Source organism: Artemia sp. Qi Xiang Cuo, chromosome 10 (assembly GCF_049724085.1).
Source record: "Artemia sp. Qi Xiang Cuo chromosome 10, ASM4972408v1, whole genome shotgun sequence".
NCBI classification, from domain to species: domain Eukaryota; kingdom Metazoa; phylum Arthropoda; class Branchiopoda; order Anostraca; family Artemiidae; genus Artemia; species Artemia sp. Qi Xiang Cuo.
The window spans coordinates 61,147,129-61,174,300 of record NC_142803.1 but is presented as its reverse complement, the minus strand read 5'-3'; the positions used below and the strand labels follow the sequence as shown (position 1 = coordinate 61,174,300).

The window sequence follows — 27,172 nt, the reverse complement described above, 5'->3', positions numbered from 1 at the left end:
CTTTCTGTTTGAGATCATTTATTAGACAGGACCGGGTAGCTTTAAGATTAGACCCAATTGGCAAACCAAGGTGTCATTGATGCTGCTGCAGTAACAGTATTACTACCTAGTGCAAATATGACAGGTGCCAGGCTGCAAAATCAGTTGCACAGGCTATTGCTAAGTCCGACTCAAGTATTAAAGCAAAAGTGTCCAGTCCTGCGGTCTTTGGCATAATCAGGCACGTACCCACCAGCGTTAGTGAGGAGGATCTTTGTGGTCTTGTGAATAATTGTTCTGAGGCCTCTCAGATCGGTAAAACGAGATTGTTCAGACTGAAATTTGTGACCAAGCATCATCTAGCCTCGGCAGTGAAATATCCACTTAATATAGGCTACAAACGAATTCCAGTCGAGGACTTTCATTTTCTCCCAAGGCGTTGCTATAAGTGTCAGGCCTATGGGCATATTGCAAAGGAATGCTCTAATAAAGCAAGATGCTCAAACTGCAGAGGAGGCCACACTAATTCTTAAGACACCCCATGCCAGAACCAGATGAAGTGCGCCCTCTGTGGCTCCAATAAGCATCCCTGCTACAGTTTCAGTTGTCCAGAAGCCAAAAAGGCCCTATCTAAGCGATGACTAGCTCCAGCACTCTGAAAATAGTGACGTGGAACATAAATGGCGGAGTACTATCTAAATTACCACTTTTAGAAAACCTTGCTAACAAATTTGACATTGTGTGTGTGCAGGAACATTCCCTGTCAGCTGAGGGACTCCAGCTCTTACAACTAAACGAAAACGTAAATGTATTTGGCATTCCTTCTAGGAGCTCGGGAAGAGGTCATCCTTCTGGTGGTGTTGCTATCTTTGTCCATGCCTTGCTTTGTGCCTTGACGTTTAAAGAAGCAGACTTTTATATTGCAGTGAAAATTGAAAATACTGTAGTGCTCTCAGTCTATATGCCAACAAACTACAAGAATGTTCAATCTGACAATAAGTTTAATATTGCTTGTGGAAAAGTAGCTGCTGTTGCTACATTATGCGTGGCAGGAAAACTTTCATGTATTATTGCCGGATATATGAACTCTAACCTCTCTGATGTTAATGATCTGAGAGGTCAAATCCTGCTCAATGCCTGCCCAAGTCTGAGGGTACTGAGAAACAGAGTAGACTTTATGTATGTGCATAATTCGGGTTCCACGTCCTTGCTCGACTTTCTGCTCTGCTCTCCTGACTTGAGGACTCTTGGTGACTGTGAGGTAGATATTGGCTTTTGTGTTTCTGATCACCTTCCAGTGGCTAATACCTTCATTATTAATTACCTCCTGAATAATGCCCCAAATGCTGCTCCAAAGGAGAAAAAGTGGTTCCAGAAGACTGAATGGCAAAAGGCTAATTTAGCCATGTTCAGGTCTGTGTGTGATGGAATCCTGGAAAAGATTAAGGTCCCTTTCCAGCTACTACTCCAAAGCTCACCGATTGCATGTGATGAGAAACAAATACTTCTAAATATCTACTGTAGTGAAATAACTCACACCTTGCGCTGTGCAGAAAAAACCGCGGTTCCTATTTGTAAAGTGAGAATTGGGTCAGAAGTTCCAGGATGGTCAGAAAACCCAGCTTTGTTAATGCGTGTCAACAAGCTAAATTGTGGTATAGTGTGTGGATTGATTCGGGCCGTCCTAAACAAGGTGTTGTAAACAGTGTTTGATTGATCGAGTTGATCCAAATAAAATTTGGAAGTTCATCAAAAAGAATCGATCTGCTAAAGCGCCTAGTAACAAATCCGCCCCTAGTGAAAGTGAATGGAATAGTTATTTCACGAGCAAGTTTGCTGCACCTGATCCTGAATTGGAGTGCAAGTTTGAGAGAGATCTTGATCTCTGTTTAGAATCTTTGGAACCGGATCTTGGCCACTCAGTGAGTGTGTTGGATGTTTGTTCGGCTATCCTTAAACTAAAAAAGAAGTACTCTAAAGGAGTAGATAATATATGTGGTATGCATCTGATTCTCGGTAGTGAACTGTTAAAAGTACATCTAGCACTTATGTTCCAAATGAGTTTTAGTTGTGGTCTAGTGCCAGATATTTTTTTACTGGTGTAATCACCCCTGTCATCAAGAAAGGTAAAGATCCTTCTGAATGTTGTTCTTACCGCCCAATAACTGTTGCTTCCGTTTTTTGTAAATTGATAGAGTTATTAGTTATTGAGGAGATAAAGTATGTTTGTAGTACGCCAGACTCGCAGTTCGGTTTCAAGAGAAATATTAGCCATGAGCACAGGCATAGCCTATTGTCTAATCTTTTGTTGGATGCAGATGCTAAAGGTGAAACCGTGGTACTTGCAGGCCACAACGTCTGCAGGGCTTTTGATTTGGGTATCCATGCACAACTGCTTATCTCTGCGTTTAAGAGAGGTCTTGACAGATCTATAATTGCTACTTGTAGGAACATGTATTTTAAGTTGAAGGTTAGAGTAAGGGTACTAAAAAACCAGAGCCCAACTGTATCTGATTTCCTCATACCAGTACAAAAAGGCATTCGCCAAGGGGCTTTATCATCACCGCCTCGTTATAATAACAGTATCATTGAGGCTCAGAAGACGGTGAAAACGTGCTTTATTTTTTGTGGAATTGATTTGTCTCTTGTTAATTATGAGGATGACATTTTAAATCTGAGTAGATCCATCAGTGGCATAGAGAGTAATTTCAGAGTTTTGTCTAATGAATATGCTAACATAGGCCTAGAATTCAACTCCAGCAAAAGCGAGGTGGTCGTCTTGTAATTGTCTTTAATTGTATATATATATATATATATATATATATATATATATATATATATATATATATATATATATATATATATATATATATATATATATATATATATATATATATATATATATATATATATATATATATATATATATATATATATATATATATATATAAATATATACCATAATATAAATATATTACCATAAACCTATGGTAAATATATACCATAGGTTTAGATAGCCTATGCTTAGTTATGACTACAATCTTTAAAAACTATCTTAGCTGGCAGTAATTTTTTTTTTGGTCAATATATACAAAATCATATTATTGAGTTAGGACTAAAGTGAATACACCATTTGATACCTTTTTTTATGCTGATTACGAATATAATAAGTATTTCTATTGGAAATGAATTTCAGCCCCTCCCCCCCCCCCCGTATAGACTATAACCTAACCCTGAATTGGCATATATAAGGGGGGGGGCTGAAATTGATTTCCGATAGAAATGCTTATTATATTCGTAATCAGCATAAAAAAAGGCATCAAATGTTGTATTCACTTTAGTCCTAACTCAAACACAGTGAATATACCACTTGATGCCTTTTGTTATGCTTTTTACAAATATTATGATCATTTTTATTAGAAATGAATTTTACCCCCACCCCTATTTATACAATTCAGGGTATACATTTGTACATTAGGGGGTAAAATTCTACCAAATCATATTATTGAGTTTTGACTAAAGTGAGTACACCATTCAATGCCTTTTTTATGCTGATTATGAATATAATAATCATTTCTATCGGAAATGAATTTCAGCCCCCCCCCCCCATAATTGCCAATTCAGGGTTAGGTTAGGTATATATACGGGGGGGGGGCTGAAATTTGTTTCCCATAGAAATGATTATTATATTTGTAATCAGCATAAAAAAGGCATCGAATGGTGTATTCACTTTATTCCTAACTCAATAATACGATTTGGTAGAACTGTACCCATTGGGGGGGGGGGGTGAGGGTAAATTTTATTTCTGATGTAAATGAGAGGTAAGTTTAAACTTTACCCCCCCCCCCAATGTGCAAATATATACCATGAATTGGTATATATAGGGGTGAGGGCTAAAATTCATTTCCAACAAAAATGATTATTATATTTGGAAAGTGTTTGTTATAAAAAGGCATTAAGTGTTATGTTTACTTTATTCATAATTCAATAGTATGAATGGTAAATATATACCAAATCATATTATTGAGTTAGGAGTAAAGTGAATACACCATTTGATGCCTTTTTTATGCTGATTACAAATATGATAATCATTTTTATTGGAAATAAATTTCAGCCCCCCCCTGTATATGCCAAATCAAATATATACCCTGTATAGAAATATATACCCTAGAAATATAAACAATAATTGATTTAAATTTACTTCAAAACTGATAAAATCAGAAAGGACAAGGGGATATGATTCATTGATACTTGGTGCATATTATAGAATATTAATCCCATCATTGTTTTTTGTTGTTATTTATTCTATTGTTATATAAGGGCATTAGAGGTAGAAACCATGGGTGCTCATAAGGGGGGGGGGCATTCCATCCAAATTTTTAAGTCCTTTTCATATATAAACCTAGATAGAAACACATTTCTATTCAGGTTTCAAAATTGCCTAAAATCTTCAAAAGGAAGAAAAATCTATGATTACATTTGTCAAACTGTAGCCAACCAGGATAAGTAAGTAAGTATGATGGCACTAGACCCTTAAGGTCCAAACCGGCAGTGCTGATCTCCATTTTGTGGCCTTCAGCCAGGAAGTGCAAGGGGGGCTGGAGCCAACCAGGATACAGCTTACATAACAGATTAAGAAGTATTTTGTTAGGATTCTAGGAAATCCAACTGAATATGGTGAAGAAAACAGAATTATTTAAGTAAATATTTGCCATAGTCTCTGCTGACTTGAATAATTTAGAATTCAAGTAAACTTGTTAATATGAAATGGTACAAAAAAACACAACTTGTTATAAGCTCCACAAGGAGGCTAAATGAACAATAAGCTAACAAATGTCTTTCTTGTAAGCATAACAAAAATGCAAACAAATGTTTGAAAAGCTCTTTTTCTCTATTGATACACCTAAAAGGAGAATGCCATGATGAGAAAACAGTAAGACATATACAATACATCTGACTCTACAAATATATGTGATGAGAAAAATATTAAAAACAGATAAAAGCTGAAAAAAATTTAGATGCTTATACATTTAAAAAAAAAATTGTTCTGAACTGTTTTCCATTATATTCTAATAATTCAAACGGATCAATACAAGCTGGCAACAACCAAGATAAAAATACCTTGTAGGGATACAGTACTTTTAAACAAGTTTGTGAGCCTCAGTGTTGAATGACCCTAAAAAGGACAAAGGCTCCAATAGCATATTTTACAAGGGGACTGCTCATCCTTGCATGATATTTTTGTTAAGCTGTGTTTTGGCATTTTCTTAAAAGATGTGCTTGATCTTTATAGGGACAGTCTTTTCTTGTACCATACTTAAAGAATATAATTCTGTTTAATTTAATAAAAATAGAATTAGAAAAATCTTTAGATTGCTCCAAGTTGTAATTCAAGGTAATAAAAACAACAAGATTCAGACTTTCTGATGATGTGAATTTTATGAAAATTAAACATCCATATCTGGTTTTCAGAAAGTTCACTATTTTTTAGTCTCATCACATGCAATCAAAAAAGTTTCCAATAGATGTTACAGGATGATCCTTTAATATAGTACATTGCCATAAGGCTATTAAGTAGAATTTATACTTTCAAAAAGTTTTAGCATTTCTTTGAAAAAATAGAACTTATAGTCTAAAAACAGCCTTCTTTTAGCTTCCCCAGTTTATTTGCTTCAAATATTCTTATATCATCATTTGAATCTCTTTCAATTCAGAAACAAAGTTCCAATACAAAATCAAAATCAGTGAACTGGGGGAAAATGGTAATAATCATAGGCAGTGCCATACCACTGCATAAGTAAAGAGCAATGTTGGCACAATGTATTATTTATTTATTTCTGGTTTTGGCGAGGGCACTTTGTATCAAAGGAGTTGTTGTAGAAACTTCAAAAAGGGCTGATTCAATTTAAATTGGAATGCCTAGGTGCCTTTTTAATAGTCAAAAGTGATTGGAAGGAAACCAACACCCCTTTCACACCCACCATTTCCCCAAACACATCCAATCAAAATTTTGAGATAGTTATTTTGTTAAATGTAGATGAAAGGTCTGGAAATTAGGCCATTTTGTTCAACATAGTTCATTTCCAAATAGAAATTATGTTTTGAGGAGGACACTCCCCACACAGCCCTCAGGGCAAGGGCTGTATGTTATGCCCTTGGGGCATATAAGGTTTTAATTGAAAGCTTTGCTCTAGAAACTTGAAAAAGGGCTCATTTGATTGAAAATTCAAAGGGCTAATGCCCATTTTAATACTTGAAAAGTGATTGGAGGACAACTAACTCACCTCTCACACCCACCTTTTCCCCAAACATATCCAATCCAAATTTTTAGATAGCCATTTTGTTAAAAATAGTTAAAAGTTTTGAAAATTAAGTCTTGAGAACAATGATGTTGGTACAATGTACTATTTTTTTTACAGATCAAGGTAATTTGTATCAAAGGAGGTGTTGCAGAAACTTTGAAAAGGTCTCATTTGATTGGAAATTGGAGTGGCTAGCCCTTTTTAATAGGATGACAACCCACAGCCCTCAGGGCAAGGGTTGTAAGCTATGCCCTGGGGACATATAAGATTTTTATAGAAAGTGTTGCAGAAGAAACTTCAAACAGGGCAAATTTGATTAAAAATTGAAATGGCTAGTGCCCTTTTTATAATAGTCAACATTCATTGGAGGGCAACCTCCCCCCCACTCATGCCCACCATTTCCCCAAGCACATGCAATTAACATTTTGAGATAGCCATTTTGTTCTACATAGTTGAAAGCTCTGGAAAATATATCTTTCTGGATGACAACCACCCCAAGACCCTCAGGGCAAAGGTTGTAAGTTATGCCCTAGGGGCATATAAGGCTTTTATAAAAAGTGCTTCCATAGAAACTTCAAAAAGGGCTCATTCAATTTGAAATTCAAAGGGCTAGTGACCTTTTTAATAGTCGGAAAGTGATTGGAGGGGACCTAACCCCCCTCTCACACCCACCACTTTCCAAAACACATCTAATTAAAATTTTGAGAGAGGTATTTTGTTCAACATAGTTGAAGGTCCAGAATCTTTGAGGATGAAACTCCCCTTACAGCCCTCAGGGCAAGGTTTGTAAGTTTTGCCTTTGGGACATATAAGGTTTCATAGAAAGCATTGTCATAAAACTTCAAAAATGGCTCAGTTGATTAAAAATTGAAAAGGCCAGTGCCTTTTTTAATACTTGAAAGTAAATGGAGGGGAGCATACCCCCCTCTCACACCCACCATTTCACTAAACACATGCAATCAAAATTTTGAGATATTCATTTTGTTCAACATAGTTAAAAGTTCTGGAAATTAGGTCTTCTAGGATGATAACCCCTCAGAGCCTTCAGGGCAAGGGTTTTAAGTTATATCCAGGGGGCATATGAGGTTTTTATAGACAGTGTTGTCATAGAAACTTCAATTCAACTAGAACTTAAAATGGCAAGTGCCATTTTTAATAGTCGAAAGTAATTGGAGAGCAACTAACCACCCTCTCACACCCATCATTTCCCCAAACACATCCCATTAAAATTTTGAGATAAAAATTTTCTTCAATGTAGTTAAAAGTCCTGGAAATTATGATTTTGAGGGTGACAAACCACCCAGGGCAAGGGTTTTAAGTTATGTCCTGGAGGCATATAAGGTTCTTATAGAAAGTGTTTTTTTAGAGGCTTCAAAAAGGGCTCCTTTGATTGGAAATTGAAAGGGACAATGCCCTTTTTAATAGTCAAAAGGGATTGGAGGGTAACTAATCCCCCTCTCATGCCCATCATTTCCCCAAACACATCCAATCAAAGTTTTGAGATAGTCATTTTGTTAAACATTGACTTAGGTTCCAGAAATTAGGGTTTTGAGGATGACACCCCCTCCCGCTCCACTGCCTTCAAGGCAATAGTTGTAAGGTATGCCCTGTGGGCATATATGTCTTTTTATAGAAAATGTTTTTGTAGAAACTCCAAAAAAGGCTCATTCAATTGGAAATTGAAAGGGCTAGTACCCTTTTTACAAGGCTAGTTGAAACTGATTGGAGGGCAACTAACCCCTTCTTATACCCACCATTTCCCCAAAAACATCCAATCAAATTTTGAGACAGCAATTTTTTTAACATAGTTGAAAGTTCTGGACATTATATCTTTGAGGATGCTAACCCTCCCCCCTCCCCCCCCCCTCAGGGCAAGGGTTGTAAGTTATGGCCTGGGGACATAAAAGGCTTTTATAGAGAGTATTGTCATAGACACTTCAAAGGGCTAGTGCCCTTTGGAATAGTCAAAACTGATCGGAGAAAAACTAGCACACATATAATTATATATACATAATTTGTAATTTACCAAAAAAATTCTTTTAAATGATTTCACTTTTACAACTTTAAAAAATCCAAGTTCAATTCAGATTTTAAGGAATACATATCAGCATAGGCTGTCTATATTAAACTGACAATGCACATATCTATGTACGCTATCTATGTTAAACTGACAGGGGGGGGGGGGTGAGGAAGCGTGAGAGGGGGGGGCTGCCCTCTAATCACTGTTGACTGTTAAAAAGAGCCATTTTAATTTCCAATCAAATGAGCCTTTTTGAAGTTTCTTCTACAACACTTTCTATAAAAACCTTATATACCCCCAGGGCATAACTTACAACTCTTGCCCTGAGGGCTGTGGTGATGGGTTGCCATCCTCAAACTCCTAGTTTCCATAACTTTCAACGACACAGAACAAAATGGCTAACTCAAAATTTTAATTGGATGTGTTTATAACTTATCATTGACTAACTTATCATATAACTAACATAACTTATAATATGACTTTTTTATTGTCTATAAACTTTTCATAGGCAGCGCGCTAGCGCTGCCTGAGTAAAGAATGATGTGGGCACAATGTGTTGTTTTTTATTTTTTTTCTCCATACCTGGGCACTTCGTATGAAAGGAGTTGTCATAGAAACTTCGAAAAGGGCTCATTCGATTGGAAATGGGAGTGGCTAGTGCCCTTTTTAATAGTCGAAAGTGATTGGAGGGCAACAACCCCTCACCTCCCCCCCCCCCCAACGCCCATCATTCCCCCAAACACATCCAATCAAAATTTTGAGATAACCATTTTGTTCAGCATAGTTGACTTCCAGATAGAAAATATGTTTTAAGGCGGACACTTCCCCACAACCCTCAGGGCAAGGGTTTAAAGTTATGCCCTGGGGGTATATAAGGTTTTTATAGAAGGCGTTGTTGTTGAAACTTCAAAACAGGCTAATTCAGTTGGAAATTCAAACAACTAGTACCCTTTTTAATTGTCAAATGGGATTGGAGGGCAACTAGCCCCCCCCCCGCCCATTATTCCCCCAGATACATCGAATCAAAATTTTGAGATAGCCATTTTATTCAGCATAGTTGAATTCCAGATAGAAAATATGTTTTTGATGAGGTAAACCCCCCCCCCCACAACCCTCAGGGCAAGGGATGTAAGTTATGCCCTGGGGGCATATAAGGCTCTTATAGAAGGCATTGTTGTAAAAACTTCAAAACAGGCTCATTCGATTGGAAATTCAAAGGGCTAGTACCCTTTTAAAAGTCGAAAGTCATTGGAGGGCAACTAGCCCCCCCCCACGCCCCTCATTCCCCCAAACACATCCAATCAAAATTTTAAGATAACCATTTTCTTGAGCATAGTTGATTTCCAGATAAAAAATATGTTTTTGAGGAGGACACTCCCCCACAACCCTCAGGGCAAGGGTTTTAAGTTATGCCCTGGGGGCATATAAGGTTTTTATAGAAGGCGTTGTTGTTGAAACTTCCAAACAGGCTCATTCAATTGGAAATTCAAAGGACTAGTACCCTTTTTAATTGTCAAATGTGATTGGAGGGCAACTAGCCCCCCCCCCCGCCCATCATTCCCCCAGATACATTGAATCAAAATTTTGAGATAGCCATTTTATTCAGCGTAGCTGAATTCCAGATAGAAAATATGTTTTTGAGGAGGACACTCCCCCACAACCCCCAGGGCAAGGGTTTTAAGTTATGCCCTTAGGGCATATAAGGTTCTTATAGAAGGCATTGTCGTAAAAACTTCAAAACAGGCTCATTTGATTGGAAATTCAAAGGGCTAGTACTTTTTTAAAAGTCGAAAGTGATTGGAGGGCAACTAGCCCCCCCCCCCACGCCCATCATTCTCCCAAAGACATCCAATCAAAATTTTAAGATAACCATTTTGTTGAGCATAGTTGATTTCCAGATAGAAAATATGTTTTGAGGAGGAAACCCCCCCGTATCCCTCACGGTAAGCGTTTTAAGTTCTGTCCTGGTGGTATGTAGAGTTTTTATAGAAGATGTTGTCGTAAAAACTTAAAAACAGACTCATTCAATTGAAAATTCAAAGGGCTAGTACCCTTTTTAATCATCGAAAGTGATTGGAGGGCAACTAGCCCCCCTCTCGCATGCCCATCATTCCCTCAAACACATCCAATAAAAATTTTGAGATAGCCATTTTGTTCAGTGTAATTGTTTTCCAGATAGAAAATATGTTTTTGAGTAGGACACTCCCTCAGAACTCTCAGGGCAAGGGCTTTAAGTTATGACCTGGGGGCATATATGGTTTTTATAGAAGGCGTTGCTGTATAAACTTCAAAACAGGCTCATTTGATTGGAAATTCAAAGGGCTAGTCCCCTTTTTAATAGTCGAAAGTTATTGGAGGGCCTCTAGCCCCCCCCCCCCCCCACGCCCATCATTCCCCCAAACTCATCCAATCAAAATTGTGAGATAGCCCTTTTGTTCAACGTAGTTTTAAGTCTTGGCAATTAAGTCTTTGAGGATGACAGCCTCCTCACAGCCCTCAGGACAAAGGCTGTAATTTATGCCCTGGGGGCATATGAAGTTTTTATAGAACGCTTTGTCGTAGAAACTTCAAAAAGGGCTCATTTGATTAGAAATTGAAATGGCTTGTGCCCTTTTTAATAGTCGAAAGTAATTGGAAGGCAACTAATACCCTTTCCATGCCCACCATTTCCCCAAACACATCCAATCAAAATTTTGAGATAGCCATTTTGTTCCATGCAGTTAAAGTTCAAGAAATTATACCTTTGAGCAGGACACTCCCCCCCCCCCCTAGTCTTCATAGCAAGGGTTATAAGTTGTGCCCCGGGGGTATATAAGTTTTTATTGAAATCTTTGTCGTAGAAACTTGAAAAAGGGCTCATTTGATTGGAAATTCAAAGGTCTATTGCCCTTTTTAATTGTCGAAAGTGATTTGAGTGCAACTAGCCCCCCTTCCTTCGCCCACCTTTTCCCTAAACACATCCAATCAAAATTTTGAGATAGCCATTTTGTTCAGTGTAATTGTTTTCGAGATAGAAAATATGTTTTTGAGGAGGAGACTCCCCCACAACCCTCAGGGCAAGGGTTTTAAAGTATGCCCTGGGGGCATATAAGGTTTTTATAGAAGGCGTTGTTGTAGAAACTTCAAAACCGGCTCATTCAATTGGAAATTCAAAGGGCTAGTGCCCTTTTTAATAGTCGAAAGTGATAGGAGGGCAACTAGCCCCCCTCTCGCATGCCCATCATTCCCACAAACACATCCAATAAAAATTTTTAGATAGCCATTTTGTTCAGTGTAATTGTTTTCCAGATAGAAAATATGTTTTTGAGTAGGACACTCCCTCAGAACTCTCAGGGCAAGGGCTTTAAGTTATGGCCTGGGGGGCATATAAGGTTTTTATAGAAGGCGTTGCTGTATAAACTTCAAAACAGGCTCATTTGATTGGAAATTCAAAGGGCTAGTACCCTTTTTAATAGTCGAAAGTTATTGGAGGGCATCTACCCCCCCCCCCCACGCCCATCATTCCCCCAAACTCATCCAATCAAAATTGTGAGATAGCCATTTTGTTCAACGTAGTTTTAAGTCTTGGAAATTAAGTCTTTGAGGATGACAGCCTCCTCACAGCCCTCAGGACAAAGGCTGTAAGTTATGCCCTGGGGGCATATGAAGTTTTTATAGAACGCTTTGTCGTAGAAACTTCAAAAAGGGCTCATTTGATTAGAAATTGAAATGGCTTGTTCCCTTTTTAATAGTCGAAAGTAATTGGAAGGCAACTAATACCCTTTCCATGCCCACCATTTCCCCAAACACATCCAATCAAAATTTTGAGATAGCCATTTTGTTCCATGCAGTTAAAGTTCAAGAAATTATACCTTTGAGCAGGACACTCCCCCCCCCCCCTAGTCTTCATAGCAAGGGTTATAAGTTGTGCCCCGGGGGTATATAAGTTTTTATTGAAATCTTTGTCGTAGAAACTTGAAAAAGGGCTCATTTGATTGGAAATTCAAAGGTCTATTGCCCTTTTTAATTGTCGAAAGTGATTTGAGTGCAACTAGCCCCCTTCCTTCGCCCACCTTTTCCCTAAACACATCCAATCAAAATTTTTGAGATAGCCATTTTGTTCAGTGTAATTGTTTTCCAGATAGAAAATGTGTTTTTGAGGAGGACACTCCCTCAGAACTCTCAGGGCAAGGGCTTTAAGTTATGGCCTGGGGGGCATATAAGGTTTTTATAGAAGGCATTGCTGTATAAACTTCAAAACAGGCTCATTTGATTGGAAATTCAAAGGGCTAGTACCCTTTTTAATAGTCGAAAGTTATTGGAGGGCATCTACCCCCCCCCCCGCCCATCATTCCCCCAAACTCATCCAATCAAAATTGTGAGATAGCCATTTTGTTCAACGTAGTTTGAAGTCTTGGAAATTAAGTCTTTGAGGATGACAGCCTCCTCACAGCCCTCAGGACAAAGGCTGTAAGTTATGCCCTGGGGGCATATGAAGTCTTTATAGAACGCTTTGTCGTAGAAACTTCAAAAAGGGCTCATTTGATTAGAAATTGAAATGGCTTGTGCCCTTTTTAATAGTCGAAAGTAATTGGAAGGCAACTAATACCCTTTCCATGCCCACCATTTCCCCAAACACATCCAATCAAAATTTTGAGATAGCCATTTTGTTCCCTGCAGTTAAAGTTCAAGAAATTATACCTTTGAGCAGGACACTCCCCCCATAGTCTTCATAGCAAGGGTTATAAGTTGTGCCCCGGGGGCATATAAGTTTTTATTGAAATCTTTGTCGTAGAAACTTGAAAAAGGGCTCATTTGATTGGAAATTCAAAGGTCTATTGCCCTTTTTAATTGTCGAAAGTGATTTGAGTGCAACTAGCCCCCCTTCCTTCGCCCACCTTTTCCCTAAACACATCCAATCAAAATTTTTAGATAGCCATTTTATTCAGTGTTTTGGATTTCCAGATAGAAATTATGTTTTTGAGGATGATACTCCCCCACAGCGCTCAGGGCAATGGTTATAAGTTATGCCCTGGGGTTATATAAGGCTTTTACTGAACAGTTTGTTGTAGAAACTTCAAAAATTACTCATTTGGTTGGAAATTGAAATGGCTAGTGCCCTTTTTAATAGTCGAAAGTGATTGGAAGGCAACAAACACCCCTTTCATGCGCACCATTTCCCCAAACATATCTGATCAAGATTTTGTGATAGCCATTTTGTTCCACAAAGTTTAAAGTTCAGGAAATTATACCTTCGAGCAGGACACTCTCCCCGTAGTCTTCAGGGCAAGGGTTATAAGTTATGCCCTGGGGGCATATAAGGATTTTATTGAAATGGGCAACTAGCCCCCCTCTCACTACCACTATTTACTTACTAATATCCAATCATAATCTGTAGATATCCATTTTATTCGACGTAGTTAAAAGCTCAGGACATTTTGCCTTTTAAGATAAAAAACCCCATTAAAACTGATAGCACAAGGGATGTAATTCATGGCATGGGGGCATATAAGGATTATATAGAGGATTGTTGTCGAAATTTCAAAAGGAGCTCATTTGATTGGAAATTGAAATTGCCCTTTTTAATAGTCGAAAGTGAGTGGAGAGTAATTAACCCCCCTCTCACGCCCTCCATTTCCCCAAACACATTCCATCAAAGCTTAGAGATAGCCATTTTGTTCAACGTAGTTGAAAGTTCTGGAAATTATGTATCTAAGGATGACAAACTCCCGAGAGTCCCCAGGGTAAAGGTTGTAAGTTATGCCCTGGGGGCATATAAGGTTTTTAATGATAGAGTTGTCGTAAAAACTTCAAAAGGGGCTCATTCAATTGGAAATAGAGAGGGATAGTGCCCTTTTTAATAGTTGAAAGTGATTGGACGCTAATTAACCCCTCTCTCACGCCCACCATTCCCCCAAACACATCCAATAAAAAATTTCAGATATCCATTTTGTTCAACGTAGTACCACAAATCAGCATCGATAAATAAATGAAACACAAAACGAGCAGAAATTACAATAAATAACCAAGTCAAACTCAAAACGAGCAGAAATTAACATAAATTGGGCTCAAAACCCCTATGCCTTCCCAGGGCCAGAACATAATTTTCACTTTACTGAAAAAAATACAAATGAATGTGAATTGTCAGTTTAATAAAAATATACTGATATTTATTAATCAAAATGTTAATATTATTCGATTTATTAAAGTTATAAAAGTAAAAACATTTATATTGTTTTCAGTAAAGTGCAAATTATGTTCTGGCCTTGGGAAGGCATAGGGGTTTTGAGCCAAACTTATGTTAATTTTTGCTCGTTTTGAGTTTAATTTATTTATCGATGCTTATTTGTGGTAGTTTCATGCTTGGTAGATTATTTGATTTTATTTCTGCTCATTTTTTGTTTAATGGAGTTCTTTACTTTTCTTTGAAAAACTTATTTTTAGTGGAAAAAGTTTTTTTTAATTAATAACAAATAAAAACGAGTGATTTGAAGTTTATGCAACATATTTTTGAAACCAAATGTTTCAGATATACTGGATTTTTAAACTTTTGAATTTTGGCAGTATTTTGATAAGCTAGGGCTTTGTTGAAACCTGCACTAGCTTGATTTTTTGAGAATTAAAATATTATAGGCCTAATAAAGCTTATGGATTTCATGACCAATAAAGACTATTGATATCTTATTTAATTTTAGTATTTTATTTATTGCTGGCCAAAGACAGGTTTTTCGGCTCCTGATCCTGTTTTTATTGCTAGTTTTTTAGAATTATTTAAATATGCAAAAATGTCAAGAGCCAGTTTATTTGCAATGTTTTTTTTCAAAAATAATGTGCAAGCTAGGGCCCAATCTATAGTGAGTTCATAGTAGGGCCCTAGGCCCAATATATAGTGAGTTCATTGGCCCAATCATATAGTGAGTTCAAGAATGCACAACTTCTACCAGAATAACTAAAAAGAATGTGTACATTTCTCTTAAACAATAAGTAGAAACAACAGGGAACTTTTTTTATGCAAGACAGTGGAACCCAACTGTTAAATGAATATTTCGACCCTATTTCCAAGGGCCGTCCTCAGCAAAACCAACAAAGAGAAAAAAAAACAATATAAAAGAAACTTACATTAAAATTCGATCATTAAGACTGAAATTTTTTTTTTTTAAATGGTCCTGGTTGAACTTCCTTTAAGTGATGATATTAGGGCTGTTTAAAAAAAAAAAAAAAAAAAATTGTTTCATTTTTTAAGATTGAATTTTAATTTAAGTTTCTTTTTTATTGTTTTTTTTTCTCTTCGTGTGTTTTGCTGAGGACGGCCCTTGGTTAAAGGGTCGAAATATTCATTTAAAAGTTGCGTTCCACTGTCTTGTATAAAAAAATTTCCCCGTTGTTTCTACTTATTGTTTTGGATGGAAAGACAGTGTGGTCTTTGTCTCTATTGTACATTTCTCTCTAATGAATCTTCAATTGCATGGGTGAAAGATCTACCATTCAATTGAGTAAAACAATGATGTCCACTTAGGGGCAGAGATAAGTTGAGACAAGGGGAGAAATTCCAAATTTTAGCACCTCATGCCAGCATCTACTAAAATTTGCCTTGGATATTTAACTTATGTGTTCATATTTGTCTGAAAACTGGACAACTTTGTTGAAACATTATTTTGATTTCTCCTCCAAGTTTAAATCTGTAGCTGCACCCCTTAATCCATTGTGTCTAGTATGTATATGTTAGTAAGAAACCATATCTTATGGATGCAAAGAAAGTTTTCAAATTTATATGTGAAAGTATAAAATACAAATAATAGTTTGGATGTAAAGAAAAGTTTTCAAATTGATATGTGAAAGTATAAAATACAAATTCCTACTATTGAAATTTGGGTTTTGAATAATCAATATCAATAAATATCTTGCACTTCTTTCAACTAGATTTTCAAGTATTTGTGTTTATATAACTAAACCAGCTTAAAATAGTTTTACCTTCCAAACTACAACTTTATTTGGTTTAAGATTTTTTTTAGATCTTGTCTAAATAAATCTTTTTTGCATTATTGGGATTGTTAAGGCTGTTCTTTGGTGTGTAATAGACCAGGAAGAAACATGTAAGTGTGAATATGGGTAGAGAATTTAGTGTTTAAACTTTGTGTAAGGTCTTTTTCCAGAGCGAAAAAATACTGGTAAATTATATTGGTATATATTTAACTTACCAACTTAACCTACTTTAACTTTTCTTACCTTTAGCTTAACCTATATACATATTCAGGAGCTACTTTACCACGTTGAGACTGAAAATTGTGGATACTGGGAAAATTTTTAACTTACCTATTTAGCTTACTTTAATTTATAGCCGTATCAATAGGGTTGCCACTGCTATTGCTTTATCACTATTTCTAGCGATTTTTTATATTACCTAAATAAAGAAGTCACTAGATCAGCACATTTTACTCATTAACTGCATTTGTTCTTCTCATAAATACTTTCAGAATGGCACTAAAAAGAATAAAGAGCAAGGGTTAAGTTTTTATACAAGGGTTAAGGGTTAAGTTATGGCCTTTGCAAAACAAAAGTGATCAGTTTATCTGGCCTTCCCCAGGCCATTCAGCGTGTCCCCAGGTGGCGATAAGGGAACGCTCTACAGATATGTTGGGTATCTCTATAGGAGGCACGGACCAAGGCGGGACCTTGTCCCTGGGGGTCCATAATAGAATCTGGGGCACCCTCGCCCCGGGTCATAAATACAGGAGGAGGAGGAATAAGGCCCCTCAAATGCACACTCAAAAGGGCCCACTGGCTTGTCCACAAGTCCCATGAGTTGCAAACTTTCTCCCAGTAATGGGTTAAATTGCATGGTGATGCAGAACACCATCGTGGAAGGATCCTCTATAGGCGGACAACTGTGGAAGGGCGTAAGATCTAGATCTATAGACAACGGCCTCTGCAAAGGGCTGCCTCAACCTTTCCGGGGTACCTGCAAGACTGGGGACCTTGCAGTCAACTCTATTCCTACTTGAGGAGTGGCGCCCCTCGAGGAAATTATAGCCTAGTAAACGACACAGCATTCGCACGGGATTCTGACTAATGGACAATTCTTCTGGGATTGGTATGCTTTGACGGGCGTCTTCGGGCTGCTCTTCCTAGCTAATTTATCTATTATGGGTTGCCTCCCCATAGTAGCATAATATTTGTAGGGATGAATATATAATGAGTCAGGTAATAGGCTTGAGACTGTGAAGAATTTTGACTTGTTGATAGAAGAGCATCGCCAAGTGCTGAAAACCATGTGACCAAGATGGGCCCAGGATTGCACAAAGCCTCCTTTCATGGAGGTCCCAAGGACTTCTTGCTGTCCGGTTCTAAGCCGGCTTAAGTACTTCGGTGTAGACTTGAGAAGATATGTGATCCCCGTGCTGCACTGGTATCCGGGATTATTGCTTTTCCTGAGGTGAAAATAATTTCAATGATTTAAAGAACATGAAAATTGGAGCTTGGACATTAAAAAATGACTATCGTATCGACATTTTGACTGATGAATTCAGACGATTCGAACTGGATTTATTAGGAGTTTCAGAAACTCATATCCCAGGGGTAGAAAGCCTGAAATTAGGTTATATAGAATTGGTTTACTCAGGCAGGAAGGATGGGGTACATAGACAGGGAGTAGGGCTCATGATGAATAAAGAAGCTGCTAAGTCTTTTTTAGGCTGGGACGGTATTAATAATAGAATACTAATTGCTCATGTTATGACTATAAGGGTCAGGGTTTCAGTTATAGTAGTATACGCCCCTGTAGAACTGACTGACGGAGATACTAGTGACGTAGATTAATTTTACTTACAGTTACAGGAGAAAATAGACAAGGTCCCAGTTAGAAATATGATGTTATTATTGGGAGATTTTAACGCCCAGGTCGGTAGAAATAAGGATAGATGGTATCCCAGCCTAGGTAAATTTGGTGTAGGAAAAGAAAACAGTAATGGATACATACTTTTGCAATTTTGTAGGCATAACAATCTAGTTTTAACCAATACGGTGTTTGGTCATAAAATGGCTCATAAGCTAACATGGTATTCACGTGATGGTAGGACAGCAAACCTTATTGATTATGTTATAGTAAACCGAAGACTGGCAGGATCAATACAAGATACTGGGGTATATAAGAGTGCTATTATTGATGTTAAAAGTAAAGATCAACATCTAGTAGTGTCAAGGGTTAATTTAAAGCTGAAATATCGGAAGGGTAATTACCTCCCGGGAAGTTATGATGTTGGTAGACTCCAGGATGAGAATTTGAGAGAAACTTTCCTGGAACAGTTGAATACTAAACTTGAGAGTTTAAAATTTGATAATTTGGAAGATGGTTGGAATAATTTTAGAAAAATAATTCGTGAAGTTGTTGAAGGTGTTTTAGGGAAGAAAGCTAGAACTGCAGCTAAAAATATTAATGAAAAAGCTTTATGGTTAATAGAAAGAAGAAAGGACTTGAACAAGAAGAATCTGAGTGATAGATAACATGAAAACAAAAGACATGTAAATAAAGTGGAAAAAGCATTGCAATGTGAATTAAAGAGGTGTGAAGTGGAGGTCATGGATAAAATTGCCAAGGATCTCGAAGATGCAACTAGACGACTTAATAGCAAAATACTATGCTGGCATGTTAACAAATTGAGAGGGAGGAGTCAATCCGGACTTGTCCCAGTTAAAGATAGGAATGGGGTGGCAATTAGCGATAAGGAAAAAACTAAAGCGAGATGGGCCGAACATTTTGAGAACTTGCTTAACCGAGATAGAGTTGCAGAAAAAAATATAGAGGAAAATGAAAAAGTTTGTGATACCTTGGATGTGAAGACAAGATTTGTTTTTTGAGGAGGAATTAGCAACAGTACTAAAAGGATTAAAGAATAATAAGGCTTCAGTTGCTGATAGGGTGGTAAATGAGTTTCTTAAATATGGTGGCTCTGAGGTTAGAAATAAGTTATTGAAGATTATGAATATTATTTTTGAAAAAGGGGAAGTACCTAACGATTTTAGGAAAACCTTAATTAAGCCACTTAATAAAAAAGGTGATAAAAGTGAGTTTGGTAATTATCAAGGCATTAGTCTGGTCTCTGTAGGTAGCAAATTGCTTAGTAATATGATACTTTTTAGACTGAGAGATGCCGTAGACAAAGTTTTAAGAGAAGAGCAGTGCTGTTTTAGAAAAGGTAGAGGATGTGTCGATCAAATTTTCACTCTTAGTCTAATAATTGAAAAGTGCCTGAGTTTTCAAACACCTTTGGTCCTCAGTTTTATAGATTATGACCAAGCGTTTGATTCTGTTGATAGAAGAGCTTTAGTAAAGGTTTTATCCTTGTATGGTATACCAGGCAAATACATTAAAGTGATTAGTGCTATGTACGAGAATAACACTGCTTCGGTTAAGGTAGGAAATAAGGTTAGCAGCTGGTTTTGTATTAAATCAGGAGTTAAGCAGGATTGTGTTCTATCCCCCTTTATATTGATTATTTTGATGGACTTTGTCTTAAGGAGCACAGGAAAGGCAATGGGAGACCACGAAATCAAATGGGGAGGAAAAAGTCTCCTGGACTTGGATTATGCTGATGATTTAAGCATCCTAGATGAAAGTTTGAGCAAAATGAAAGAAGATTTAGAAGTTTTGCGAGTTCAGGGTGCTAGTATTGGTTTGAAAATTAATGTTAGGAAGACTAAGTCACTAAGGCTAGGAATAAGTGAAGATGAAAAGGTGACGTTGGGTAATGAAAAGATTGATCAGGTGGGCAGTTTCACTTACCTTGGTAGTATTATTAGTAAAGACGGTGGGAGCAGTGAAGATGTTAAAAGTAAAATAGTCAAGACTCAGGGTGTTTTTTCACAGTGAAAAAAGTTTGGAAGGATAGGAAGATAAGTCTGCAAACCAAGATTAGAATATTAGAAGCTATAATGATGACAGTGGTCAAATATGGCCCTGAATCATGGACGCTCCGAAAAGCGGATGAAGATTTGCTAGATGTTTTCGAGAGAAATGGCTTAAGGATTGTTCTGGGTACCCGGCTGACTGACCGTATTTGAAACAATAGGCTATACGAAAAATGTGGTTCAAGACTGCTCTCTAGGTCTATGACGAAAGAAAGGTTAAGGTGGTTAGGGCACGTTATGTGAATGAATGATGACATAGTACCAAAGTTTTTTCTTGTTAGCTAACTCTCTATGGCTAAGTGGAAGACAGATTGCCCCCCCCCCCGTTGGCGATGGGAGGACGCCATTAAGAAAGATTTTACGGAAATAAGCAATTTGGGGACGGATGTGAAAGAGGAGGTTTTTAACAGGGCGGAATACTGGAGGAGCGTGCGTAGCTGTGTTGGCCTCAGGCGGCTTGGTGCCGCAGTGAGTTGTTGTTAGTAGTAGTAGTATATTGGTATTGTATCAGTACAATACCAATATATCATTATTGTTATTGTACTCCAAAAATCCATATTGGTTGGGCTCTCGTACAAACTGCAAAGGAGTTATTTTTGTTTGTTTTATGTGGCAACTTTGTCATTTAGTTTTATCAGAATAACTTTGTGATTTTCTAAACTATGGCAACACAAAACGTATCCACTAGGCATACATAGTATTGCAAGTCAGAACCAAGCCAATTTAAAATGAAAAGAAGTCTTTATTCCGAATGAGCAGGTAATGGTTGAAGAAAAGAAAAACTACCATAGGTAATCTAGCCCTGTTTTAAGTTTGAATTTTACGATGGAAAGAGATTAGGGGGTGGGGGGGTTTCCAACCAGGAATAGATAAAGCTCCAAAGCTACTAGTTGCAAAATTTGACAAAATTCCAAAATATGCTGACACTTTAGCAGCACAATTTGTGTTTTGACTGCTTTTCTTTAAGCAAAAAGTATTTTTATATGTAAAATGGTATTTCTGCACAAAATATGCCAATAAGTTTGTAAACTTTCAAGTAGCATTGCTACTTTGCTACCCCACTTTCTCCATGGTGGGGTCCAATGGGAACTAACAAGAAGAAAGTCAGCATAGAACTCAGGAAACTGTGAATAGAGTTGGTTTTACAAATATATTATATTGTATGAATTGGGAACAATGGCCTAGTACTACCTATATTGAAGAGCCATAAACTTTCACTGATTTTTCCCCTAGAGCAGCTTTCTATGGAAGAAGTGATAGTTGACACTTTGAAACCGGAAGTTTAAAGTTATAATGTCTTTACTAAAAGTCAAAACTGATTGGGGACAAACACGCCCTCTCTTTTGCTTTGTCCATACCTCCCCACGCCCTTCTTAACTATCAAGGAAATTTGATCAAATTTTTGGCTGTACCATTTTGTTTAAAACACTTTAGGTTTATTTTGGACTTTCAAAAAAGCTAAGGAGGATGTTTATTAAAATAATATATTTGCAAAATCTCGGTAATGATTAAATCTATTAAGTTGTCTGGAAATTAGTTTAAACAACATTGTTTCAGCAATCGTAATAGAGCATCTGTAATACCTAAAAACAGATAAAGGTATTAAGTTGACACTTTCACGGAATGTTTTGAGGGATTTTGAATAAGATTGAAGAACAGCTGTGGTAATCAGCTTATGAGAAGGGCTTAGTGACAGTGTCCCATTGACAGCTAAGGTCATCAAGTTGAAACTCTTAGAAAATGTTGAATAAATCAAAAGCTGTATATATGCACCCAGGTTATAAAAAAGATTTGTGTGCAATATATCAGGAATGACTAAGGGAACTAAAATTAAAGCTTTCATCTATGCTTTAGGAAGTATTTGCACCTTATGGTATCTGGCTGAAAATACCTGGAAATCTAAGCAAATTTATCCAGATTTTCATAAAGATTTCATCATATTTCTAATACATCTATGGGTGTTAATTTGAAACTTCCAGGGGATAAGCATTCTCTGAAAGTTGGATAGGTGGAAGTCAAACTAAATGAAAAGACATTATGGTTATCCTTGTTGCCAATAGAATTAATCAGCCGAGTCTCAGGAACGTTTTTGGATATTACAAGTACCTGCCAATTTAGAAATAAAAAATATTTGTTGAAGATGAGCAACAAAATATCTTATCATGGAGTTCTAGAAAGTGTAACTTCTGATTGCTGTAGCAGAAGGAAATCACAGCCAATAATTATCATGGGTAAACAAACGCTAATCCTAATATCTTGTTAAAAAAAAGTAATTAGAAAGAGGTGTATGTATTAATGGTTAGCTAAAATTCTAAGGTGGGCATTAATTTGTTTACTACTAAATTATTCAACGTTACATATTATTACTTGTTGACTGACATATAAAGCCATCTTTTTTGAAATTTCAAAAAGTGTCACTTTTATTGCTGGACTTGTATCACATAAAGTATAAATACAAAAAAGACAAATTGCAACAAAGACAAATTGAAACCACCCTTATTTCCCTTGAAACTCAATAAAAGCTTTGAAAAAGAAGATGGTGTAGCATTTTTAACCAAAGAAAGTATTGCTGACCTCAAATATGCTGATAATGATACTCTCCTATCTGACTCGGCACTTAAAGCGGGAGAAATGACAAAAAGAGTAGTAGCTACAACATATATGGGAAGTCTTGCAATCAGTATCCCAAAAACGAAACCTCTATTAGCTGAGAATCATAGGAACTCTTTAATACACCTGGATTTACGCCCTATTGACAGAGTTGTAGAGTTCAAATATGTGGGATCAATTATGGACTAATGGTGGAGCAGCAAATGAGGTCCAAGGTCAGATCAGCTAAGGTTGGTGTTCCTTTGAGACACCAGGTTTTCCAAGAAACAGAGTTCCAAACAAAACTCAGAATATGCTATGCATGCGTACACTCAATATTACTATACAACTGCTAGACTTGGCCACTAAAGGCTGGGGACGACTGGAAACGTCTAAGGACTATTTGCAGAATCAGACAGTCTAAAAAAATCAGCAACCAGAAGCTCATGAAGATATACAGACAAAAACTTACAATAACCATCCTAATCACAGAAAGAGGCCTCAAGTGGCTTGGCTATGTAATGCAATGGCCAAAGAAGGTCCTAACACGCCAGGTTGTTACTGCAATGCCTTCCCTTTTCTTGGAAGAAAAAATTAGGGGGCCAGATCAAGTAATGGAAGAACAACTTTGGCGGAACCGGGTCCAGCAATTTCTTGGTGCCAAAATGGGCTGAATAGCCTTTGCCTTGCCCTGAGTAAGTAAAGTAAGTAAGCACTGCCATATGCACATTGCCTGAAACCATACTCAGGTATCACAGGATGACAGAAGAAAGGGGTATGAAGTTAAACTGATGTGATTTGTGATAGTAAATAGACATACATTTTTTCAAATGTAACAAAGAAAAAATTATTATTTTGGTGTTTCTTTTGTAAGAGGATATACATTCTCCTTGGAAATGCATTTATTAGGCATCTCAAGATTAAACTTAACTCCTGTCATAAGTTATTCAAAAATGATCTCAAAATTTAACTGCTGTTTTTTGTCCAGTGTCTTTTCTGCATGTTAATCAGGAGGTAAATATTATTATAGAAGAATCTACCACTAAAAACACGATGGTTTCTGTGTTTTATAGATTTTACATTGTTTTTCAGGAATTTTTTGAGGTTGGAGCAAGAAAAAATCTGAGCAGCCCAATAATAGAATTTTTTTTTATTATCCCCTTTCAAACACTCATTGGAACTTAAACTGAACCTCAATGATTTTGAATATATTTTAATTGCAAGACATTACAAATACAGGTCAGATTCGTAGCTGGGTGGTCGGCACAAAAAGTAGGTAATCTACAAGTAGATTAATAACAAAATTACTCTAGAAATTTTCAAATTACATTTGCTGCTTGAATATACTTACTACAATATCCAATTTTTGGGTATTTAAAATGGCTACAATTTAAATGAGTGTAGTCTTGCCTTCTCCTACTTTGCCTAAGCTTGCTAACTATCAACCAGGGATTTGACCCCCCCCCCCCCGCCTACCTTTCTGGGAAGATGTATGATTTTTTTTTTTTTTAGATAACATTATGGACTTGGTATTTCAAGATTCTCGAGCAAATGAAGAAACGGATTTTGATTTTGACCGTGGACTGGCGATTGAGTTTTGCGAAATTATAGAAGATAACATCACAGAAAATACAAATCATGTACAAGAGTCAAGTTTTTCTGAAAAAGTTATGCCACTAGAAAGAACTCTTACTGTAGGAAAAGCTTTTGAATGTGACATATGTAAGAAAACTTTTACTCGTAATTCTACTTTATCTGTACACAGACGAACTCACACTGGGGAGAAACCATTTGAGTGTGATATATGTAAGAGAGCGTATGCAAGTAAATCTGCTTTTTCTGTACACAGAAGGACTCACACTGAAGAGAATCCATTCAAGTGTCAACTATGTGAAAAAACCTTCATGTTTAGCTATCTTTTGTCTAAACACCTAAGAACTCATACTGGCGAAAAACCATATGTATGTAGAGTATGTGAAAAACGGTTCTCTCGTAAACATATTTTATCTAGGCACCAAAGAATCCATAATGGGGAGCCGCTTTTTGAATGTGATATATGTTTGAAAAGTTTTCTTTGTAAAGTTGGTTTATCTCGACATACAAGAACTCACACTGGTGAAAAGCCATTCAAGTGTCAAGTATGTGAAAAAAGCTTTTTCGAAAGTTATCTTTTATCTAGACACAAAAGGACTCGACATCAAATTTACTCTTAACTAATTTTGGTTTTGAATTTCTTGACAGATAAGTCTGGTTATTGAAGTATTAAAAGCTTTGTTTCTTCCTCCTTTTTATCAAAATACCTAAGGACTTAACTAAAAATAAAACTATTTAGATGATATGTACATGGCAAAAAAGGTTTCACTCCTGTTTTAAAAAAATGTTTGCATACAGCATAAATTAAGCTTGAAAAAGGGATTCCTCTTGTGTGTGCTGATTTTAAAAATTAATAACCATAGCTTCCAGATTGTACTAAATATTCACTTTGAAGACATAATATTTAGATTCTAGACATGATTAGGGGAATGTGTTTTCATTTTTTTTCAGTTTACAGGAAATTCAAATTTTTTAATTAAATTTCAGTTCATTTTTGAATTCGCTTAATGTTTATTAGTGAAACGTATCAATAGACAGAAATGTATTTTTAACTGTCATAAGAACTTCTTGCTGTAAGTATTGTCCCTTTTGGAATAGTTGTTGTGAGTTGTCATGGTTAGAATAGTCATTCTTTGAGCAGTGGTGGTAATGCTCTCTGTGCATCAACATCAAGTAATTTTTCAAACCCTGTTTTTCTTCAATTACATATTAAAACATAGAGATATATACCATTGACTTTAACTGTTAACTAAGTCAGTACTGCTATACAATAAACGTGAAGAGAGTGCACTCTAAGACAAACTAGATTTACGTTGGACAGTCAAGACGAAGTTTTCTAACAACCCTTTGTTGGCTTACTGACAAAACTGTTGCAGGAGCAACTCTTAGGTCAGGACTTAGGTCAGGAAGGGATTTTGAAATACTATGTAGAATTTTCTACCGTTTATATTTGAAATACATGTAATTTATCTTTTAATATATCAGGAGAAAATATTGACTTTGCAGCCAGTCTATTGTGAAATGCATTCATGTAATGTAATACATGTAATGTTTCTTTACAATTGATTACTTTCCGTAGAAATCACAAATGAATCTAAGGAGAGCTAATAAATTAAATTGACCGGGCAGCTAGTTCAATTTATAATTTTGTATCATCTGTATCACTGCAGATGAAAACTTACAACAGAGTTTGGTTGTTGCTGTTGTGTCTAAAGGTCGTATCTGCGATTTTAGGCTTCTGATTTAATTGGTAAAAATCTTTTGTGGAGCTGTATTCCAAATGAGGATCTATCCCTGTCTCTCCACCATTGATAATAGCCAAAATGATTGTTACCTCAATAAGCTTTTGATGGTGTTTTCCCTCAATTAAAAGTTTTTGTTTTAACATGTTTTTGAATAATGTGCTCTCATACTAATCTTTACTTACCCGGGTTAGGAAAACTGTCAACTTGATTGATCTTCTGCTACGCAGTATCCCCCTTTCATCCTCATTTATTCCTGGTCTGAATGACTTAACCATCTTAACATTATCTTTCAAATTTGTTCTTGCACCCAGAACTCCTAAAAGATCCCAAAAATGTTTCATTTTGCTGCTTTTCGAAATGCTACTAGCAACTCACTGCAACAACAAGTCGCATGAGGGAAACAGCTACGCACCCTCCACCTCCATCTCTTTCTGTTCAAAGCCTCCCTCTTTACAACCCCCTAGAAAGTTCCCATTTTTCTTAAGTCTTTCTTTATGACGCCCTCCCATCCCAACCATGGATGATCTGCTGTCCGTTTAGCCCTCAACGGTTGGCCGCAAAGGACAATATTTAGCAATCTATCCTCCTTCATACTCAGAACGTACCCTAGTCAACTCAAGCTTTTTCTCATTATAGCCACAGGAAGTGAGATTGAACCATACTTTTTGCACAGCCTACTCTTTGAAATAGGCTCAGTCAGTTAGGTACCCAGAACAATCCGTTGGCAATTTTTTTTGGAAAACATCTAGTAAATATCCCTCTGTTTTTGGAGTGCCCATGCTGCAGAAATATATTCGACTACTATCATCATGTTTGCAGACTTTTCTCACTATTCTTCCCAACTTTTTCCAACTGTAAAAAAAAACCTTGAGCCTTGGCTATTCTACTTTTAACATCATCACGGCACCCACCGTTTTTGCTGCTGGTTTTGCCAAGGTAAGTGAAGCTGTCCAGTGGATCTATGTTTCCGTTACCCAACATCATCTATTCATCTTCACTTATTCCCAATCTTAGCAGCTTAGTCCTCTTAACGTTAATTTTCAAACCTGTTCTAGCACCTT

The 27,172-nt window shown here is 36.7% G+C and overlaps 1 protein-coding gene across 3 annotated transcripts in view; it reads left to right on the top strand.

Moving 5' to 3' along the window:
- The window catches only part of LOC148947987 (uncharacterized), a 31,307-nt gene extending 5,472 nt beyond the window's left edge, over positions 1 to 25,835 (top strand). The window contains exon 2 of one of the 3 annotated variants that reach the window (XR_016142325.1): positions 6,399 to 6,489. Coding sequence is in view for 2 of the 3 variants with exons in the window: in XM_089095641.1 (XP_088951767.1) it covers positions 24,294 to 24,986 (693 nt within the window). In the remaining variant the exon portion in view is untranslated. Of the gene's footprint in view, positions 1 to 6,398; positions 6,490 to 24,285 lie in introns of those variants that run through there. The other 2 variants (XM_089095641.1, XM_089095640.1) reach the window with 2 other exon arrangements.
- Positions 25,836 to 27,172: the final 1,337 nt, after the last annotated feature.